This window comes from Nanorana parkeri, unplaced genomic scaffold, assembly GCF_000935625.1.
Source record: "Nanorana parkeri isolate BGI_ZX_2015 unplaced genomic scaffold, ASM93562v1 scaffold176, whole genome shotgun sequence".
In the NCBI taxonomy this organism is placed as follows: domain Eukaryota; kingdom Metazoa; phylum Chordata; class Amphibia; order Anura; family Dicroglossidae; genus Nanorana; species Nanorana parkeri.
In genome coordinates, this window is record NW_017306444.1 from 865,284 (window position 1) to 884,597 (window position 19,314).

General features: G+C 41.4%; 1 protein-coding gene across 1 annotated transcript in view; it reads left to right on the top strand.

The window, feature by feature from the left end:
• The window catches only part of LOC108785747 (PCTP-like protein), a 49,163-nt gene that overhangs the window by 17,901 nt on the left and 11,948 nt on the right, over positions 1–19,314 (top strand). The window contains exon 2 of the mRNA XM_018554885.1: positions 17,729–17,876. Within this exon, the coding sequence (XP_018410387.1) occupies positions 17,729–17,876 (148 nt within the window). The remainder of the gene's footprint in view (positions 1–17,728; positions 17,877–19,314) is intronic.

The window sequence follows — 19,314 nt, forward strand, 5'->3', positions numbered from 1 at the left end:
ATTAGGTAGGGGGACTTTTAAAATGTGCATGTGGTGTCATTCCAGAACGGTCAGTGTCACCCCAGCAGAGTCGGTGTCACCTGTGCGTCGGAATACACATTTCAATTTCATATAAAGTTGCAATAGTGTTAAAATTAAAAGTGGGTGCTCTGAAGGACCCAGAGGCATGACCAGTGGGCAGACTCGATTGGACAGCCAGTGGATTGAACACTGTGCAGTGTTTGTAGGGGGGCTGTGGGCCCAGGCCTACAGCTGTGTAAGGGGCCCAAACATTTCTAATTGCTGCCCTGCTTATTTGTAATTGTGCATACAGCCTAATAGTAGTGTACATGACAGCTACAGACCTTCAGCCACCTACATATTTCTGTTTTACTTTGTCTCAGAACATTTTGATATTAAATTATATGGATCATTAACTATCAAATATTTTTTCCTATAATGAAGGCAGCAAATGCTGCTCTTCATCTAAACTAGAAACACGTTTTTCTAGCTCCATGTAAACATTTGTTGGCAAAAGGTCCCTGTCATTATCTATTAAGAAAAAAACGCTATCCTTTTTTGGCAGAGTATTTTTTTGCTGCAGAAGAAGTACATAAATTTTAAAAAGTGCTTGAATAAACATGCAATTTACAATAAATTATGCATTTGTACTAGTCCCTGTGGCCTGTAGAATAATGCCAACCAAAGCCAGTCAACATTGATTTTTACAATAAATACTTGCATTAATTTAATGCATTTAGCAGGAGTTTGCATAATTGTATAAAGGTGTGGGTTTGTTTTTTTTCTTGTAAAAAGTAATGGACACAAGCCATGGTAGGATTATATTATATAGGAGAAATATAAATATATAAAATAAGTATTTTGTAAAAGGGTGAATTTATGGGGGAGCACCTTACACATATAGAGTTGCCCTTCATCACTAGATTCAGATCCAAACCATTTGTACATGATGCCAGATGGAATGGTCATCCTCTTTAAGAAGCACCAAAGAACTAAAACCTAGAAGAAGCCGGGACGAGCTTCGCCTTTGTGTCCGTACTGGCTGCTTCCACCACGCCCCCTGCTGGCTGCACTCGGTGCTAGCCGCACAAAGCTCACAGTGCCATTGATATAGAGGAGGGAACACTGGAGCCTGAGCTCAGCATACAAACAGCCAAAAGCAAGAGGGGATGCTCACAGTGCCAGGTGAGTGTCAGCTGTACCAGGGGGGGCATTCCATTGTATCTGAAGGCTAGTCACAATAATACAGTACATGCCATTTCAATATACAATCAAGATTTCAGTTAAAAGATCCTAGGCCTGCTCTGCTAAAGCATCCCATCTCTGTACACACACATTGTACAAGTGTCTCTTCCAGCATAGCATATAGCACTATGAACAAAGACAGAACTCTGCAGACACCTTTTCTGCTGTAAAGAGCCTGATATTGGCATGCCGGGGATGTAAACTGTATGGACCTTTAAATATACATCTGTATTTTATCATTGTGTATACACTGATATAGTGTACATGGGTCCTGTCACAATATACTTAGTAGTTGTCATGCATGATAGATTATTATACATTGCTGTTGAGGTAACTTTACCAGCTTGTGTTATTATAGCTTTACATGATAAGCCTTTTCTGCTTTTTTTTAAAGGGCAACTCCTGCTTTATACACTTTTGTTTGGCTAATTTGATATTACATGACAATCTGATTTGTAAATAGCATTCATTAACTGTTTTACACCATTATGCATGTACAGCAGGGGTCCCCAAACTTTCTTAACAAAGGGCCAGTCCTTAAGCATTTAAGGGGACCAGAATGTGGCCAGTAGGAGTAGAAAATGCCAGTCTTAATGGTCAGGCGGCGGTGGAGGAGGCCAGGGCCCAGCAGCTCGGAGCTGACAGGTAAGAGGAGCTGCATGTACAGGGAAAGGGAGCCCACCATAGTGAGTCTCAGGTGGGCTGAGCAGGTTCTATGTGAGCTTGGCAGGGTCACTCTCAGGTGGGCTGTGCAGAGTCTCTATGGTGGGCTGTGCAGGGTCTATGGTGTACTGTGTGGTGTGTCAGGTGGGCTGTGTGGGGTCCTTGGTATGTGTGGGGTTTGAGGTGGGTTGTGCGGGGTCTCAGGTAGGATGTGCATGGTCCCAGATGGGCTGTGCGGGGTCTATAATGGGCTTCAAAGGGTCACTCAGATGGACTGTGTGGAGTTTCAGGTGGGCTCTACAGGGTGTCAAGTGGGCTGTGCTTGGTCTGTGGTGGGCTTTGCAGCAGTGAGTGGCTAAGTGATCTCTTATTCAGCTCTGACGTCAGAGCCAGCAGGAGCAGAGCTGAAGTGATGGAGACAGCGCAGGCATGATGGGAACATGTTCTGGAGGTAGGTACTGTTTTTGTGGAGGGCATTCAAAATTTTGCTATGGGGCCCTGTGATTTCTAGTTCCGCCCCTGAGTCAATTCAATATTAATAGAAAACTAGACTTCCCTGCCACTGAGCCATATGTTATTCCCCTGTAAAAGGTGCTCTTACTGGTTGTGCTAGAGACTTAAATACTGTATTTTGCGGTCCATAAGACGCACCGGAACATAGGACGCAGGGAGGTCCGGCGCGCCTTATGGAGCACTCGACAGACTGTAGCTTCTGACACAGCTTCTATGATAGAAGCTGTGACAGAAGCTGCAGTTAGTGACCGCAGAGACAGGTGGCGCTGTGATTACAGCGCCACGGTCTCAGTGATCACACAGAGCAGACGAAGAAAGTCCGTTCTTCGTCTGCTCTATGGTGATCTCGATCGTCGCCGCTGCTCGGTTTTAATACGAGTGATCTCATTAGATCACTCGTATTAAACGAGCAGTGGCTCCTACTACTTGCCCGGCGCCCGAAACTGCATGTCTCGGGCGTCGGGATTCGCTCCATAAGACGCAGGCACATTTTCCCCCTCCTTTTGGGGGGAAAAAAGTGCGTCTTATGGAGCGAAAAATACGGTAATAACGGTTAGAAAGGCTGGCTGACAAAGGTGTGTTCTGCAACTGCACAACAGGAAACTGAAATAATTGCAAAGTAAATGCAATAGGTGATTAGAGAAACCTTTTATCCTTTTAACCTTGTTAATCCTGATTTACTAGTACCAATCTTCACTGGTGTTTGTAGCCCCTGGTGTTTCACTGTTTTTTTGTAGAGGAAATGATGTACTAGTCTATGGAGCTCCACAAGAGGAAACCGTTCTGTCTGAGTGTTTTGCTCATAAGTGACTCTGTACATGTACAGCATTTTTATAGTCCTTCTGCAAGTTGCAAATCAATGGAAGGGGCAGGAAGATCATATCTGCCAATCTGAAGTTGGACGAAGTCCCACCAGCTTTTTGAGAGCAGGGCCAAACATTGTAGAGACATTTTTTCCTTGATTATGGTTCAGGCTCTGGGTACAATTTTTAATGGCATGCAATTTTTTTAATACTTTGAACTATAACCGTGAAATATGGTCAACCTTCATAGGAGCGTTCAGCCTTGTCAAAACCTGGCAAACTTCAACTGAGACTCTGCATGCAGCTCTTGTTTTAAGGGTCCACCTGCACTCAGGTGTGCATGAAAGTTCATAGCCCATCCGCTTGTGTTTTGTTGGCATACACTAGCAGTTTTCTGTTTCAGGAGCTGAAGTACAGCACATCCAAAAAGACAAGGTGTTCACCCCGTGTGACATGTAGACACTAATCTGTGCCATGATCCTGCCTGCTGACTACCCCCAAACCTAATTATCTCCCTTGTGCTAGAGATAGTAACCCCATTTTTTTAATATATTCTGAATTGCTGACCTGAAGCAGTTATGTGGAGGCTGACATTGCAGGCCTCCTTCTGAAAATGCCAGTTTCTGTACACTCATGCTGAGCCAGTGGCTTTAGTAGTTTTGTGATATTGTCTTGGAACATCTATGCAGACATAATTGTTCTATCTGCATTCTAATTTGCATTCCTGCTCCAGGTCAATGACTCTCAAATTTTTCAATAAAAATTTCGGCAGTGGCAGCCTCCTCCTCCTTTTGGCCTCTTGGTTGACCAGCCGGCGTGATGGAACTCCCATACATGCGCATGTGAATTGTTTCATCTCGGCATGCCAGGTCAATGCACTGAGCTGTTCAACCATGGCTCAGTGCACAGAAAAAAAAATTGTTGACAGGCAAATAGAACCTTTTTTGGCAGAAGAGACTTGCAGTAATAATCTGCCTGTGAGCTATTTTTGTAAAATACACTTTGCTTCGAATTTAATTAGAAAAGCCTCTTTATTTTCTAAGATGTACAGATTTTTGTACTACCTCAGGACATGTTCTATATTAGTTTTATAATTATGCATTTTTGTATAGTTAGGGTATTGGTGAAAGAATACCAATCATGAGACATGTTCATTATGTACATTCCCATAGTATTCTGAATCTTGGTGCCCAACAAAGAAAAGATTAAACATTTTAGCTGGCACAGTCTTCATGACTTAGAGCTGTTTGGAAAAAACATTTTTTTAATTATTTTAATAAGAAAATAAAGCAGTATTAGAGTATTGAACCACGCTAGCTATTGAATAATGCAGAACGTTTGGATTTTGAGTGATACCTAGGATAATGGTGAGGTCTGACAAACCCTAAACTGTTTGGGAGAATGAATCCTCCCTTTCCCCAGAATCCAAAAGTCCTTTACAAGACCGCTAATAATCTCCTGTCTGTGCTAAGTAGTAATGGAAATCGGCACATTTGACAGAAAACAGTCAGATGGGAATGCAAAGGCATAATAAGCCTTAAATCCTTATCTTGTCTTGAATTGTATTGTAATTGTAATGTCTTCCTTATATTGCACTGCACAAACTGTTGGCGCTATATCAATCCTGTATAATACTAATGGCCAAGGGTATTCCAGGATGTCTTATGATGCCCTGTCATATATGGTCATGTTGTAAATGGTCTGCTGTGCAGTTGTAGGAATACACATCTGTAGGACTGGGGTATTCACATATAGCTAAACTTCCCAGAGTCATTATCAATCATTCCTACTATAATAGTGTTACATTCCTCAGTCACTCAGGGCCATTGACAATTCTTGCCACATCAGTTTGGACTTGCTCTTCAAGTGATCTGAACTCCTGTTGCACCAAAGACTAGGTTGATGTTACTTAACCACTTCAGGGCCCTATGACATACTCATACATCCTGGTCTTGAAGTGGTTATACCAAGATGCTGTTGCAGCCATGATCTTGGTGTAATTCTTTTTTCAGCAGGCAGAAGGTTTTCAAGTATGAGTGTTCTGCATAGTTGTAGAGCCGCCAATCACTTGTACACGCCTCTGAAGGTACCCGTCCTGCACACGCCACCACCCCCTGTCATGGTAGACCCCTGATGTCTCCATAAAGAGAATCTGCTGCCTCTAAACACTATAACATAGGGGCTTATTATCCCCATTTGTTATAGCAATAGAGTTAAGTGGAAAAAAAATGTTGAATGTGTTAAAGAAAAATGAAAAAAAAAATGAAAACCAACCCCGCTGCTCCCATCTGCATGCAAATAAACACACATGCTTAGTCTATGCAGTTGTACATAAACAATGCTTTCACCACAGATGTTTGGTATCGCCGTGAACGTCGGAGTGAATTCTAGGGCCATACTTCACTTCAGAACATATGTAATTATTTGGGGGTTTAAAGTAATTTTTGATCAAAAAAATTCAGATTGTTAACGTGTGTGTGTGTGTGTAAAATGGGGGGGAAATGCTCCGATACTAAGGTGGTTAAGCATGTTTTCACTTTTAAACTTTTATACAGTCAAATAGGCTGCAGGGTTAAAGCCAGTGCCACTGAAGTTGTCATGTCTAATACAAGTCCATTGACTTGTATTAGACGTGAGGATGCTAAGGGACATTGCACAACTGTGGGGGGCAGGTGAGCAGTCACAGCCGTGATGAGACAGAATATCAGGGCAGTTTATCTTCCTTATTCCAGCCCCTAGACCAAAGAAATCACCTAACCCTTGCAGTCTGGGGTAGCCCCACCAGAAGGGTTACCTTTTTGAAAGGCCCAGAGTTCTTTTTTTTAAGCTTCTAGCCTAACACTTCTAATACCATCTTGGAAACTTACAGACCAATTTCAGGCATATGAACCATCTTCCTCTAAACCATCCTGCATGTTTTTATTTACTAATCTGCAATCTTGGTCCCTCTCTGGTACCATTTTGGGTTTGGGCACTGCTAATCAAACACTGCAAAATGGCTGGCCCATGCCAGCCATTCCACAGCAGTCCCCTTGTGTTGACATTATGCTAATTCTGGATCAGATTAGGACCCTGAAGCTGGACAGCTAATAGGAATTGTCCATATCACACAGGCAGTGATGCAGACACCAAAAAAGGATCATCATGTAAATAGGAGATCGTAGCTTTAGGTAAGTAAAAATGCAATTTATTTATTTTATGCAGGTCATCAGTTAGAAGGAAGAGTTAATGTTCTGCCCAGATTTGGGCTTTAAGCATTTAACCAAAGTCTGTAGTTGCCTTATAGGGCCCAACAGTAATGGCCATAGCACTTGTATGATGGTACTGAAAACTCAATCAAAAGCGTGAAAGTAGTAGACTGCTGCTCCTACTTTTCATATAAGTAGACTGGTGAGTAGGTAAAGAGGCCATATTGGTTCTTTACTAGCTTACTAGGGGGAAAAGTGGCAACCTACTTGTCTCAAGTAGTAAAAGCAGGCAGTTTGCGCAGAAATGTACCCCTTATGCTGGCATCTTGTATTGGGTGCTGGATGTGCTAAAGAGATAATTTCCAATGCACTAGTGTGGTGGTCCTTCTTTTTTTGGGTGGTGGGGGGGGGGGCAGGGGTGTACTGCTCTCGGAACGCTCCTCCACTGCTGAAGGGCAAAAGAGTTAGTGTTAGTGTGGCAGAAAGATGCATGGTTGTGATTCCTATGCTATGGGAATATAAGCAAAGGTACAGCCCCAGGACAATGTCACATGTGCCCCTGGTACACTAAAAGTAGTTAAATGTCCAAAGAAAGGCATAGGAACTGCAATAGTTTGTATGTTCCTTTTTAGACCATCAGCTGGTGGGCTATGTCTACCAGGTCAATTTAAATGTTTGATTTTTGTCCCTTTAAGCAGTGAGACAGTTATTGATTTATTACATTCAATATATTTCAAAACTAGATGTCCTGAAATTGGATATCCTTGGGATTTCCTACCATTTATTTCTAAAATGAAGAGACTGTTGCTGGGCTATTATTGTTATTCCTTTGGCTCTCTGTCTGGAAGTTGCTCTGGGGCACTTAGGACTTAATTCCAGAATGGAACAAAACCTTTTTTCCCCAGTGTCTAATTCTGTACGTGTTGGAGAAGATCTGTTGGCTCTCGGAAGCCAAAGAACTGCATGCACTGGCAGAAAATTCTTCTAATTGAAAACAAGTCCAGTCATTTTTTACAAAAGGAAAAGGAGTGCTGGTGCCCAGTCAGCAGAACGTTACTGAAGTGTAAAATGGAAAGGGCTGCTAAAGTTTTCTAATGCAAGCTGTTCCTCTTGAAAGACGTAGTCAAAATGCTGGTAGGTTAGTTGTCTAAATTGGCCCTAGATTGTCTATGCATATGAGATAGGAACTTTAGATTGTAAGCTCCTTGAGGACAAGGACTGATGTAAATGTGCAGTAAGTAATGCTCTGCTTAAATTATTAGCACTATATCAATTCCTGTAATAAAACAAAATTACTTCCTACTGTTACTAACTTTTTATCTTTTTAAGGGGTAAACCAACCCCCTAGGGTGCTCCTATGGCCGACACCGGGACCTGAGTTCCCATCTGCTGGTGACATCTGGAAAAACATAACATCAGTCAGTTACATTATGTGCACACTTATAGTAACGGTGACATATTTTAGTTAGGGACAGTAGGCTAAACTACTGTAGGCTTTAATGGAAAAATGTGACCCAAAAGCTTACAACAAGCTTCATTCGTTTTAACTAATCTTCTATACCAAAAAATGCTTTACATCTGCAAGGGCATAAGGGTCATGAAACCCAAAACTTCTGTGGTGTTTTTTTTTTTTTGTTCTACTTCTGCATGGACCCACAGGTAAACACCCATTTAATTGAGACTCGTTTGGTTATGCAACTGGAGAACAGAAGTCCCACTGCTCGTGGTACTATAGGCAGAGATCTAGTTCTTCTGAAGCCTCTTTTTTATGTTGATTTTGATTGCTTGTTTTTGGATGCAGAGTGGCAGACACTATCTTTCCAGCTGTTTGTGAACCCTCTGGGGGAGATCTTTCTCCCATCCCCATCACAAATAGGAGTACTGTGAGCTGCTCTCCGTGTTCCTCCGCGGCAGCCGAAAATGGTAAAATAGTCCGCTATCGCTGCGTCCCTTTGGTAATGCGGACCTGGGCTCGCGTGCCAGCAGAGGGGGCCCCACGTGCCCACTCTGGCACGCGTGCCATAGGTTCGCCACCGCTGGCCTAGAGTATACAGTGCACTGCATCTGTGCCATAGTCAGTGTACACCCAACAATTTGCTAAGACAAATTGTTTTTGTCGGCAAAAAATACATGCAAATAACTTTTGCCTAAGCACCGATTCACACCTGAGCATTTTGTAGCTTAAGGCCCCAAACACTCAACAACTGAAATCCAAAGCTTTTAAATTGTGCCTATTCACCTGTAGCTCGGTGTCTGAAGCTCAAAAAGGCGCACAAGCTATTTTTCAAACAGAATAAGACTTTATTGTCCTCATAGACACAGAATAATTAAAACTGGAAACGAAAATAACGATGCACCAAAATCGCCTGTGAACGCTCATGTGTGAATGCTTAAAAGATCACATTGTTATCTAGAGTATGGCCAGCTTAAGACAAGTAACTTTGCAATGCTTAGTAGATTGTGAAAAATTTTATGGATAATGTGCTGAACCAATAGTTCAGCTTTATGTAGTACTATGGTTCCGAAAGCAGTAGCTCTACATGTCCATGGCAATCATTTCTCAGGGATGTTCACTATATACTGTTGGCTTCTTCTTTTATCTGCAGCACAGTTTAACCAACAAGGGGTTAATAGATGATGATGTACTTCACCTAGTCTCTGTATCTACATAAAGCTGCAGAGTTTGTTTCCTCTTGGCTGTAAATGGCGGAGCAAGAGACTGCAAGAGTCGTTTTGTGTTCCAATCAATTATGAATGAAAGATAATGAGATGACAAGATGCAGTTCCCCTTGAAGAGGTTTCTCAGTGGAGGACGGAAATGTAAGAATCTGACAGCTGATTCATGATGATTTTTTTTACAAGCCTATGCAAAATTCCCAAATTAAAATTTTCCCTAATTGTTTTTAACCCAAACATTTTTTGTCTAAAGTTAAACATATATGGGATAAACCTAGATCTATACTCAAAGAAGCTTCAACACCCCACCCCCCCCCCCCCCCCCAACCAAAAAAAAAAGGGTGCAATTTTTTTTATTTACTCGGGTTCTATTTTTGTATCGGACACATCACAACCCCCAGCATATACAATCTTAAAGGGGATTTCCAAGAATACTGTATACTGTAAGGGTCCTTTCACACCTAATGAACATGTGCTTTAATGCCACTTCAATCTCTGTGGGCCTCTTATGAATGGTCAAAACACCAAAAAGATCCTGATCCATTTTTGGCTGAGACAGCACAACACAATGCCTGTGTATCCACATTTACCATTGTGATACATTGAAGGGTCAGATGTATTGTTCACGGATATGCATCAGGAGACCATTAGAAATAACTGGACTGTTTTACCTACACACATGAAATGGGTGTGCATGATTTTGAAGAGAGTTTAACCTGAATATAGAGCTTTAGTTTTGAGATTTTTCTATTTGTTGATGAAATCTGGTATTGTGCTGATAAAATAACATTCTCTGTTTTGTTGTACCTCTCAATCTATCAAGCACTACAACAAAGCAGTGGGAGACCTTCTTTTGGTTACAAAGGGATTTGGGAGGTATGGGTCCCTCCATGCTAAATGCTGGAAAATGTGCTTTTCTAAAAATCCCTTCAAAGGAAGAGGACATATAAAAGTATTTTTGAAGCTGAAATCCAGGTTGATATATAGAAATAAAATGCCAGTTAATGCAGTTCCTTAGAAATCATTGACTGTATGTTCTGAGAAAAAAAAGATGGGGCGTTTTTTGACGTACTTGTACTGCTAATGAAGTGGAGTTGCCAAAATTACAAATGGATTGTCTGGTGAAAAAGCTCCTATATATGTATTTTAACTGTTTGTATTTAGTTTGCATAGCATCCAGCTTCAAGTGACCCTGTCAATAGATAGGTGGTAGGAGTAACATATAAGAATACACTGTGAAAGAGGAGGAAGAACCCTCTTCATGTGTTATGGTCAGTGCTGCTACCCAACACTTTTGGGTATGTTGGATAGCACATTCCTCGCTTCTAGGGGTGAGCTTCTGGTTCAGGTTGAACATGGGTTGACCTGAACCCAGCCTGTTTGGTGAACGGACAAACAAACTAGCCATATTTAGCCAGTTCACCTGCCCAAACCTCTGACCGATGTGTATATAAACAAACATTAGCCACAAGTCTGTCTTTTTCCATGGTAGCACTATCGCTAGAAAATTACACATACCTGGCTAATGTTTGTAACCCGCCCATACAGGGAACCCTGGGTGATGTCATTGACCAAAAGACAGACTTTTCCAATTGCATATTTTGTAAGGGGTTTAGTAACCATTATTTGATTGCTCTTGTTGTTGAAATGTCATTCCTACAGATGATCTCAGTCTAAAAAAAAAAAAAGTCATCAGGACAACAGGTGAATCTCTCCTGCATTGACAAAGACCGCAATAAAAACCTGAGACAGAGGCTGGGGTTTTTTACAACATCGCTCTCTCGCACTCTCTCTGTCAAGCGCAGGCGTAATATCAGTTATATCTAAATATAGCAGCATAGTTTACTGTGTGTATTTTGATTCATTTGCTGGTGTTGGTATTCTTATTGTTTTAAGGTTTCGTAATGTTTTGTTTTTTCCTTTTGTTTATAGTGACCTATTGTTTGTTGATTTAAAAATCTAAAGTCGTGCCTGACCGCAGGGACCGTCATGAGCTCAGGAACTCTATAATGTATGCTTAAACTGACTCTGCAGGCATCTGATATTCAAACTGTTTCCATCCCTGCTCACCCACTGAGATTAAACTGCTGCATTAATAGGAGTGCCAAATAATCAAAACAAAGCAAGCGCAGGCAAAATAAAGGGCACTTCTCTAATTACTCAGCATCAGAGCTGGGGGTTCATTAAATATTGAGGTGACCCTAATGAAGGGCCACTGACATTCCATTCATTGCGGAAGCTGTCATTTCCTGCACAGAGGAATACAGACACACATGGGAGGAGGGAACCATGAATAATGCACCTCTTCTCTGTACACCCGATACCGGGGATCAGTTTGGGTTACTAGGTAATGGTTTCTAGTTACAGCAGAGCTAAGACACTTGCTGTGACGAAAGAGCTCAAGAAAAACTGGCTGAGTGTATGACCGGAATATGACCCAGTGTGGGGCTAACTATAGCTAGCTAGCTTTTTCTGAATTTGGTTTCAAGAAGAATTATGAAAAGTGCACACACACAATTTATACTTGGCACTGAAGACGTTCATGTCTCCTGGGAAACTTTCTGGGTAGAAAACCATTCTTTTCTTCATAGCTGATGCTTTCTTATATATTTTGAGAGCAACATGAGAGAATGAGAGTGGGTATGTGACTAGAGATTAATATTTTTAAAAGAAAACATTTTAGCGTTCGCTAAAATTTCAGTAAAAATTACATTGCTTTTACAAGAATGCAACCTGATGCATGGCAAATGTAACATTACATACTTGTCTCATCCTATCCTATGAAAAACTCAAGCACTGCATTCCAAATTTTTCCAAACACATTAGTAGCATAAAATAAGCAACATGTGTACAAACCTTAAACCTGTGCAGTGACCTGCCCTAGAGCTAGCTTTGATTCCAGGAGCTTCAGCTGAGCGATGTGATTTCAATACCTTTCCATTATCCAGGAGCCGCTCCTCAGGAAAAATGAGAGGGAATGTTATTTATTTGAAATTATCAATTGCATAAATTATTTTCATATTTGAAATTATTTCAGGTGGCCAATATTTTGCATTAGCTCTGAGTGCACTATGAACATAATTTTTGTGTTTTTTGCCTCCACACAAACTCTGCAAAGTATCCTGCTTCTCTCCATCCAGTTGCCCACTCCAATTCTCACACTAGACCTGCAGCTTCTCAATATACACTCCCACATGGGAGCTTCTTGGAACAATGTCGTATCACGATACTTGCTGCAAATCCTTCTCCCGGGAAGGACTCCTTTCCTCTGGAGGAGACCTACAGCTGTCTGCGTTGTGTTTGGGAGTTCCCTAATTTGCAGTTCCTTCCTTAGAAAAGCACATAAGGGGAGTAGAATCTTTGGGGCAGATGATGAAAAAAGGCAGTGGACATCAAACGCATAATTTTACAGGGGGAACCAAGACAACAATATTTGGCCATCAGATATATTATCTGATTATCAATATATATTGTAGTTATGCGAGAGTGGTGAGAGTTTCTTTTTTACGGTGGAAAATTCAAGGCGGACTGGCTCAGACATCAAAACCAGGCCATTCATCAAGCTATTCATTAATGGCCATTCACCATTCATCAAGCTAAGATTGAGGGGGGAGGGGGTTTTCTGTTCCCATTTCTCCTGGTAAGTGGCTCCTGCATAATGGGAAAAGTACCATGATAACTATTCTTAATAATTCTTTGAAGTAAACCTGTCATTATCCTGTTCTTCCTGATATGGTGTTATAAATAACACCAACGTGACTGGGGATACCTGCACATACCTGCAGCTTTGTTTTCCTTGACCCGGGAGTCAAAGCCAGGGTGCTCCATTATAAAATTTCAATTCATTCTATCCCCTTCTATACTGCTGTTGATCTGTGGGCAGCCATCAATTGGACCAATAAACACGAACAAGAGAGGTAGACTAAGGCCTAATTTTTTCCAAGCTGAGTTTGGAATTTGCGTTCAAGGGTGCCCTAGCTTTCCTTGCTCTCTGCATGCTTGGGAAGAATATTTGAGGTATATGCAGGCATTTCCAGGTTCCTGCCCTTCATTCATACATTTTTCCAAATGTCACAATAATAATGACTTAGTCTCTAAAACATCTATATAACCATTTAAGGCTTTTGAACAACTTTTACCTATATAACCATTTTAGGATTGTGTCCATCCTTTACCAATAAACATAAGGCCTCAATTTTAAATAATGTTCTGCATCTCCATTCCTATCAGTCTTATAAATACTCCAGTTCAAGGAACCGCTGGTCCCAGCATGATTTCAGGCCTTCACATTGCATTTACCCTTTTTAGATTATGCAATCTATTGCTTGAAATAATTGACATTTTCCTGTAGCATTATCTGCCATCAAACAATAAATACACTCCTGCTTTAACTGAAATGTCACATCTGTCAACAGCACCAACATTATTTCGAAGTAATGAAAGGCAATCGGACTAGGACATTCATCTGATCAATAATTCTCGCCCCAGAGAGTATCTTGTCTGCCAAAGCTGGCTCAGACACCTCGGTATTACCAGTTGTCAATTAACATGTTATGTTGCTTTTACGAAGTGAGCGTGAGAACATTACTAGTAAGGTTGTATAAATTTACATGATCAGATTGATGGTGCAGCAACTAGATGAAAACAAACGTGGACAATGCAGTATAAACAAATGTCTACATACAATGTTTTAATGTCTGCCAATTAGGAAAAAAAAACAATGCTGGTTTGTTCTGCCCCCAGATGAACAACTAGAACAGTCAGTGTAGTCACATTGTTCAGAGCAGCATGGGTTATTGCAGAAGAGATTGCTGCCCAGTGGGGATTAGATTTGAGCTGGCTAGGCTCCCATGGGGTCAGTTTCAAGGTTCTAGTTAAAATGACCATTAACCACTCCTAGACCACAGCTATTTTTGCGCTTTAAATGAAAGTGGTTGGTAATTTCGATTTTTATTTTTTTTACGTGTTGTGGTTTTTTGTTTTTTTTCTTAACCCACAGACAGTTGTATTGTGGCATAATCTATGTTCACCTATCTTATTTGCTAATTAAAGGCTGGGTTTTATTAGGGGTGTGTCTCAATGATTCATTTCCATCAAGGCATTGAAGGTGCTTTATATAAAGGGTTAATAATCAAGTGACCTATCTGCATTGAGGCACTGAAGCTAAATTTCATTTGATCTGGGACAGGTGGCTTGATCGTAGACCTGCAACTGATGTTTCCTTGATTGCTTCCCCCCAAAAGGTGTTCAGGTTTTATACTTTTCTCCTGCCCTTTTCCTTCTGTTCCTTGCCACGACTGTGTACGTGTTTCAGGATATTTGGTAGCTGAGAATTTTATCTGTTCATCTTTTTGGTTCTTTTTAGTCCCACGGTTAATTATTTGTTTCTTTATTTTCTTTTCAGGTATGCCCGCACTGTTTTTTTTTGCATTTGTTTTGTATTACTGTCTTGGTGGTTGGTCTATGTTTGTTTTTGTCGGGTTTCACAAATTGTTTATAAAGTTGTTTTTTTTAAATCCTGATTTTGAAAAAAAATCGAGTACTGTGCCGTGCTAGGTATCAACATGCTTGTCAGGACCTAGGCTCCAAAATCCATATAGAGCTGACCACAGTCTTTATCGCCAAAATCACAGAACAATTTAAAACTAAACAAGATCCTTTTAGTGATTAGGAAAAAAGTTGAGTAAATAAATGTGGATTAAACTTGGTTGTATTCCTATCCCTCACAGAACCAGATCCAGAGTATTGACATAGAACCTCAGTTGGAGGTTCCTGTAGGCTCCTTTTGCAGTAGTTTCTTCTCAGGCTCATGACGTCTTCCCTCTAATGGGAGCAGGTTTTGAGGAAGGTTTCTGGGGTTAGAGGTGGAAGGGAGGGTATGGGAGTGCATGGTTGCAGGGAGCTCTGGAGTTCCCTGCCAGTTCCAAGGTGTAAATTCTGCAGGGGGCAGGCAGCCTTTGCCTTGCAGCATTTTTCAGATGGGCTGGTCCTTCTCCTCCAGAGTGCAACATGTGGCGTTCCTTGTGGTTCCCTGAGGACTTCTGGTTCTGGGTCCAGTGTGGAACGTTTGTGGCACTTCCGGTCTGGCAAAAGTTTCGGGAGTTTTTGTTTTTTTTCCTTCTCCCATGGTAAATATTTACTTTTTGGGTTTTTCTGAAGTGATGAACCATTCTGCATGTGGCTGTACCGGTAGTAAAAGGAGAGGTGGGTGATGAGAAGCAAAGGGATTCCTGATTCTCTGTGAGGTCCTTGGTCTATTTTTAAAGGATTCTGGCCCAGTCCACTGCTGGTGTTGCTACAGGATGGATGGGAATGCTCGCGCAGCTGCCTATCAGGAGACCAATGACACTAAGGAGGCATATGGCCAGCTATGGGTATTCTCCTCTCTCCACTGCTTCCTGTCGGAGAATATACTCCTTTTCTTTATTTACTATTTTTCTCTTGGAAAAGTAAATCTTCAAAATCTTCCTAGGGCTGGGTAGGAGGTTAAGATTAGAAAAAAATTTGCAATCTTATTCAAACTGCTATGTTCCAAATGCACGAACAAAATGGTTGCAGAGGAACTCCTTCTATGATGTGGCAATTAATGGAATTTGTAGATCATCAATCCAAAGTTTAATTAAATCTCTAATGCGAGCTACTTCTTCCCAGGCACCTTCAAGAGTGTCCTCTCCCCTCCCAAATGTCACTCTGAGAAGAGTAGGAGGCAATTAATGCTAGTAGCAAAGAATCACTGCACAGTTGTAAAGACAAAAATCTCTATCTGCATGTGGATAAGTGTCTCAATGTATTAAAGGCAAGGGTCAGTGTGACAACCAAGTAGTATTTTCAGAATTAAATGTTGGCAAAGGCAGTCTTGATGTTATTTAGGAAAAGGTTCCTTTAGGGCTTCTTAACGCTAGTCTTTTGCTGTAATGCACCATATGTGCATTTCAGTGCCATTCATTTTGAACAACGGAACACCCGAACTGCAACACACTGCTGTACACCACATAGCACATGTGCGACAAGGTGTAGTGGCCAGCTATAAAATGGTACAAGCCCTATTTTTTTAATTTTTTGCCTTGATGTGTTGCAGCCCATTCATTTTAATTGGGCTGCCTGGGTGGTGTAGTATGAATGCTACCAAAATTACATGCTGACAGCCATAGGAGCACAGCGCCCCGAGTACATACAGGCAGGTTCTTGACCACCATGCCAAATCAGTTACGATGGATCAAATTCACATTTTTTGTACTAAACATCACAGATAAAACAATGGGGGCCAATACTCCCACATGATATGCAACTATGCCCGTATACTGTAAGTTGGAATTCCCCTTTTATTTGAATATTATATAACTGTAACCCTGCTTAGTAACTGAGAAAGGAGCATCTGCAGTGTGAGGATCATGTTTAAAATTACTTTGCAGAAACCAGTGATGCAAAATTTAAATTGTCATTTTTAACTGAAGCTGAGCAAATATCGGCTAATATCACCAGCTGTGACGCTGTAATTTCAATTTGTGATGTTTTCCGTTGTTCATCTAAAGCAAGGAAACTATTCTCTATTACATAAGGCTTTCATCCACAGTATGTAAAAGATGTCGATTTGTTTTCAGTTTCTTTTGGTTCATGGCTTTAGCTTTGCCGCACATTTTAAGTTTAAGTAAATAAATAATATGCTCAGGAGTCCTAAATCAAAGAAGCTTTTACTGCATATTTGCCATCAGTCTAGCGCCCTTCCCCCCCCCCCAAAAAAAAACTGATGGTGAGCATGATTTGTTCCGTTTTCCCAAGCCCAGGATATAATGGACACACACCCTTAGGATGGGGTAAATCATTCCACCGCACTGGGCTCAGGCTACTGCTGCACTGACTGCACTCGCATGTCATTAGGTGATCCCTGTTAAGTGAAGGGGTAAGGACTGCCCACCTCCCAGAGCAAGAGGAAGGACCAGTGATGTCACCACACCAACTAGAAATAGTGCAAGATATGTCTGATGGAAACATTTAGGGAGTCCATTTAAGCTTTAGATCTGCTTTAAAGAGACTCTGTTGATAGAGGGGGGAAGGAAATGCAGGCTCCTAGAGGTGTCTGCACATACCTACAGCAGCCTCCAAACTTCTCTCTCTCTGGCCATTCACGCAGACAAAGCCCTGACACCTCTGGGTAGTGTCAGTATTTGACCTTCCAAGCTTTGCACCCATACATTACTATGACAATGATGGGCAGCCTCACTAGTCAATAGAAATGTGCAGGAGGCAGGAAGGGTTATGAAAGCTTCAAGTCCATCAGGTGGTACCCAATGTTTTGCTGAAAGATCAGCTGAAATGTAATTGGTAGCCTTTGATAAAGCCATTGCTTAATCTCTCCTTTCTAAGGCATACAGCTGAGAATGCTGAATTCAATGCTAATTGCAATTTAAAGGGGACCAATCATAAGAAAAACTAAGACTGCCGTTGCTGATCTCTTCTAAAATTTTTGCTGCTGAACTGATATCCTTGACTTCTTCAATATTTTGAGCCCTTGATGGAGGATGTTTGAGTTATTTAATCAGGTTATTTAATGAGGAAGCTTGGCTATTCACATTTGAGTTGATTTGGGGATTTCTATTGCTTGACCCCTCATTTCTTTGGGTTTTTTTCTCTGTTCCTCAGATGCGTATTATGTGCAAGGATGTCTCTGCCGAGGTTCTCTATGATGTTCTGCATGACACCAGCTATCGTAGGAAATGGGACACGAACATGATAGACACCTTTGACATAGGACGGCTTACAGTGAATGCAGATGTTGGATACTACTCATGTAAGACACACTCTATATATTTGGGCAGGACTCCATAAATGCCTTATGTGTACAGCACATTTTGGGCAGATATGATGATCTATTTTTTTACATCTAAGCTCTATGAAAATATTTTTTTATATGATTAGCATACTTGTACCACCTGAAAATAATGACCATGTAGTTGCCATGCTACAGTTATCAGATGCCCCATTTGAGACTCCTAAAAAATATTACAAATCTGTGATGAGCAATCTTTGTATTATACACACCAACCAGATTACTGTTGTTGTTTTTATCACTGTAGGTTAATAAAATAAGAGAAAAAAATTAGGAACATACAGGCAACATTTACGATTTCCTTTTGAGCACCACTCCCTAGGTGATGTGGGATAACCCCCAAAGAGGTTTTACAGGCAAAATCTCTGAATGCCACAGTTTACTAACCACTCTTCAGCTTCTGGGTGTATTCACTCAAAGATGGATCCTTCTTTTATAGTGGGTTAAATAAGTTGGGCACAAGTAACTTTAATGGTTTTGTAGATTTATTAGTAAGAGCAGCAACAATTCAAGTCTGACTGTGTAGGTGCAGCCTTTTTTTTTTCCTACTTAAGACTTGTGACCCTGTAAGAGGAGTCCATCTCTTTCCTCAGTAGTATGCAGTGAAATTGCCTTACCAGTTGAGCTGTTACACCAACTTACCTCAAACGCAGAAGATTTCCAGATCTGGATACTCTTTAAAGGCACACCTCCTGCAACACCGTTTTCTCTGGACAAGGCCTTCCAGCAAGGCAAAATCTTAACTAGGGGCACTACTAGTGTCTGATGGGGGATATGGCCAGTATAACAAATAATTTATTCCAAGCTGCTACCTTGTTTAGGGTCACATTCAGTCGTAAGAGGTTTTGCAGTCTGCAGCATTAGTTCTTTTATTCTGTTTGTCTTTTGTCATTAAAAACTACTTTGGACTGTACAATGTGTGTTGATACCCCTTTTATTTTGTATTTTCCAAGGCCTCCCAATTGCTTTGGGTGTGTTCCACTGTGTGGAGCACCCACGCCTAAGCGATTAAGCCTCATGTCTAGACTCTTCTGAACATGAGTGAAAGAATCTCTTAATTTCTAGGGAGAGACCACCCCCCTTGTAATAGATGACCACTCCATTGAAATAAAGGGAGATTAAAGGTGCCCATACACCTTACGACCATCGCAAGACTTTTGTCTTGCGATGGTCGTATGCTTCTTGAAAGCCCGTACGATCTGCCCACCTTGGACGGGCAGATCGTACTTGCGATCACCGAAAGCCCGCCCCGCTGAGGGGCGGGCTTCCGATGACGGCAATGCAGAACGGGCCGGGGCGCACACCGGCCCGCTCCGCAGCTATCGGGCGAGCAGGCTGGAAACCCGCTGAGAATCGTACGATTCTCGGCGGGTTTTCGAACATGTTGGCTCGACAAAAG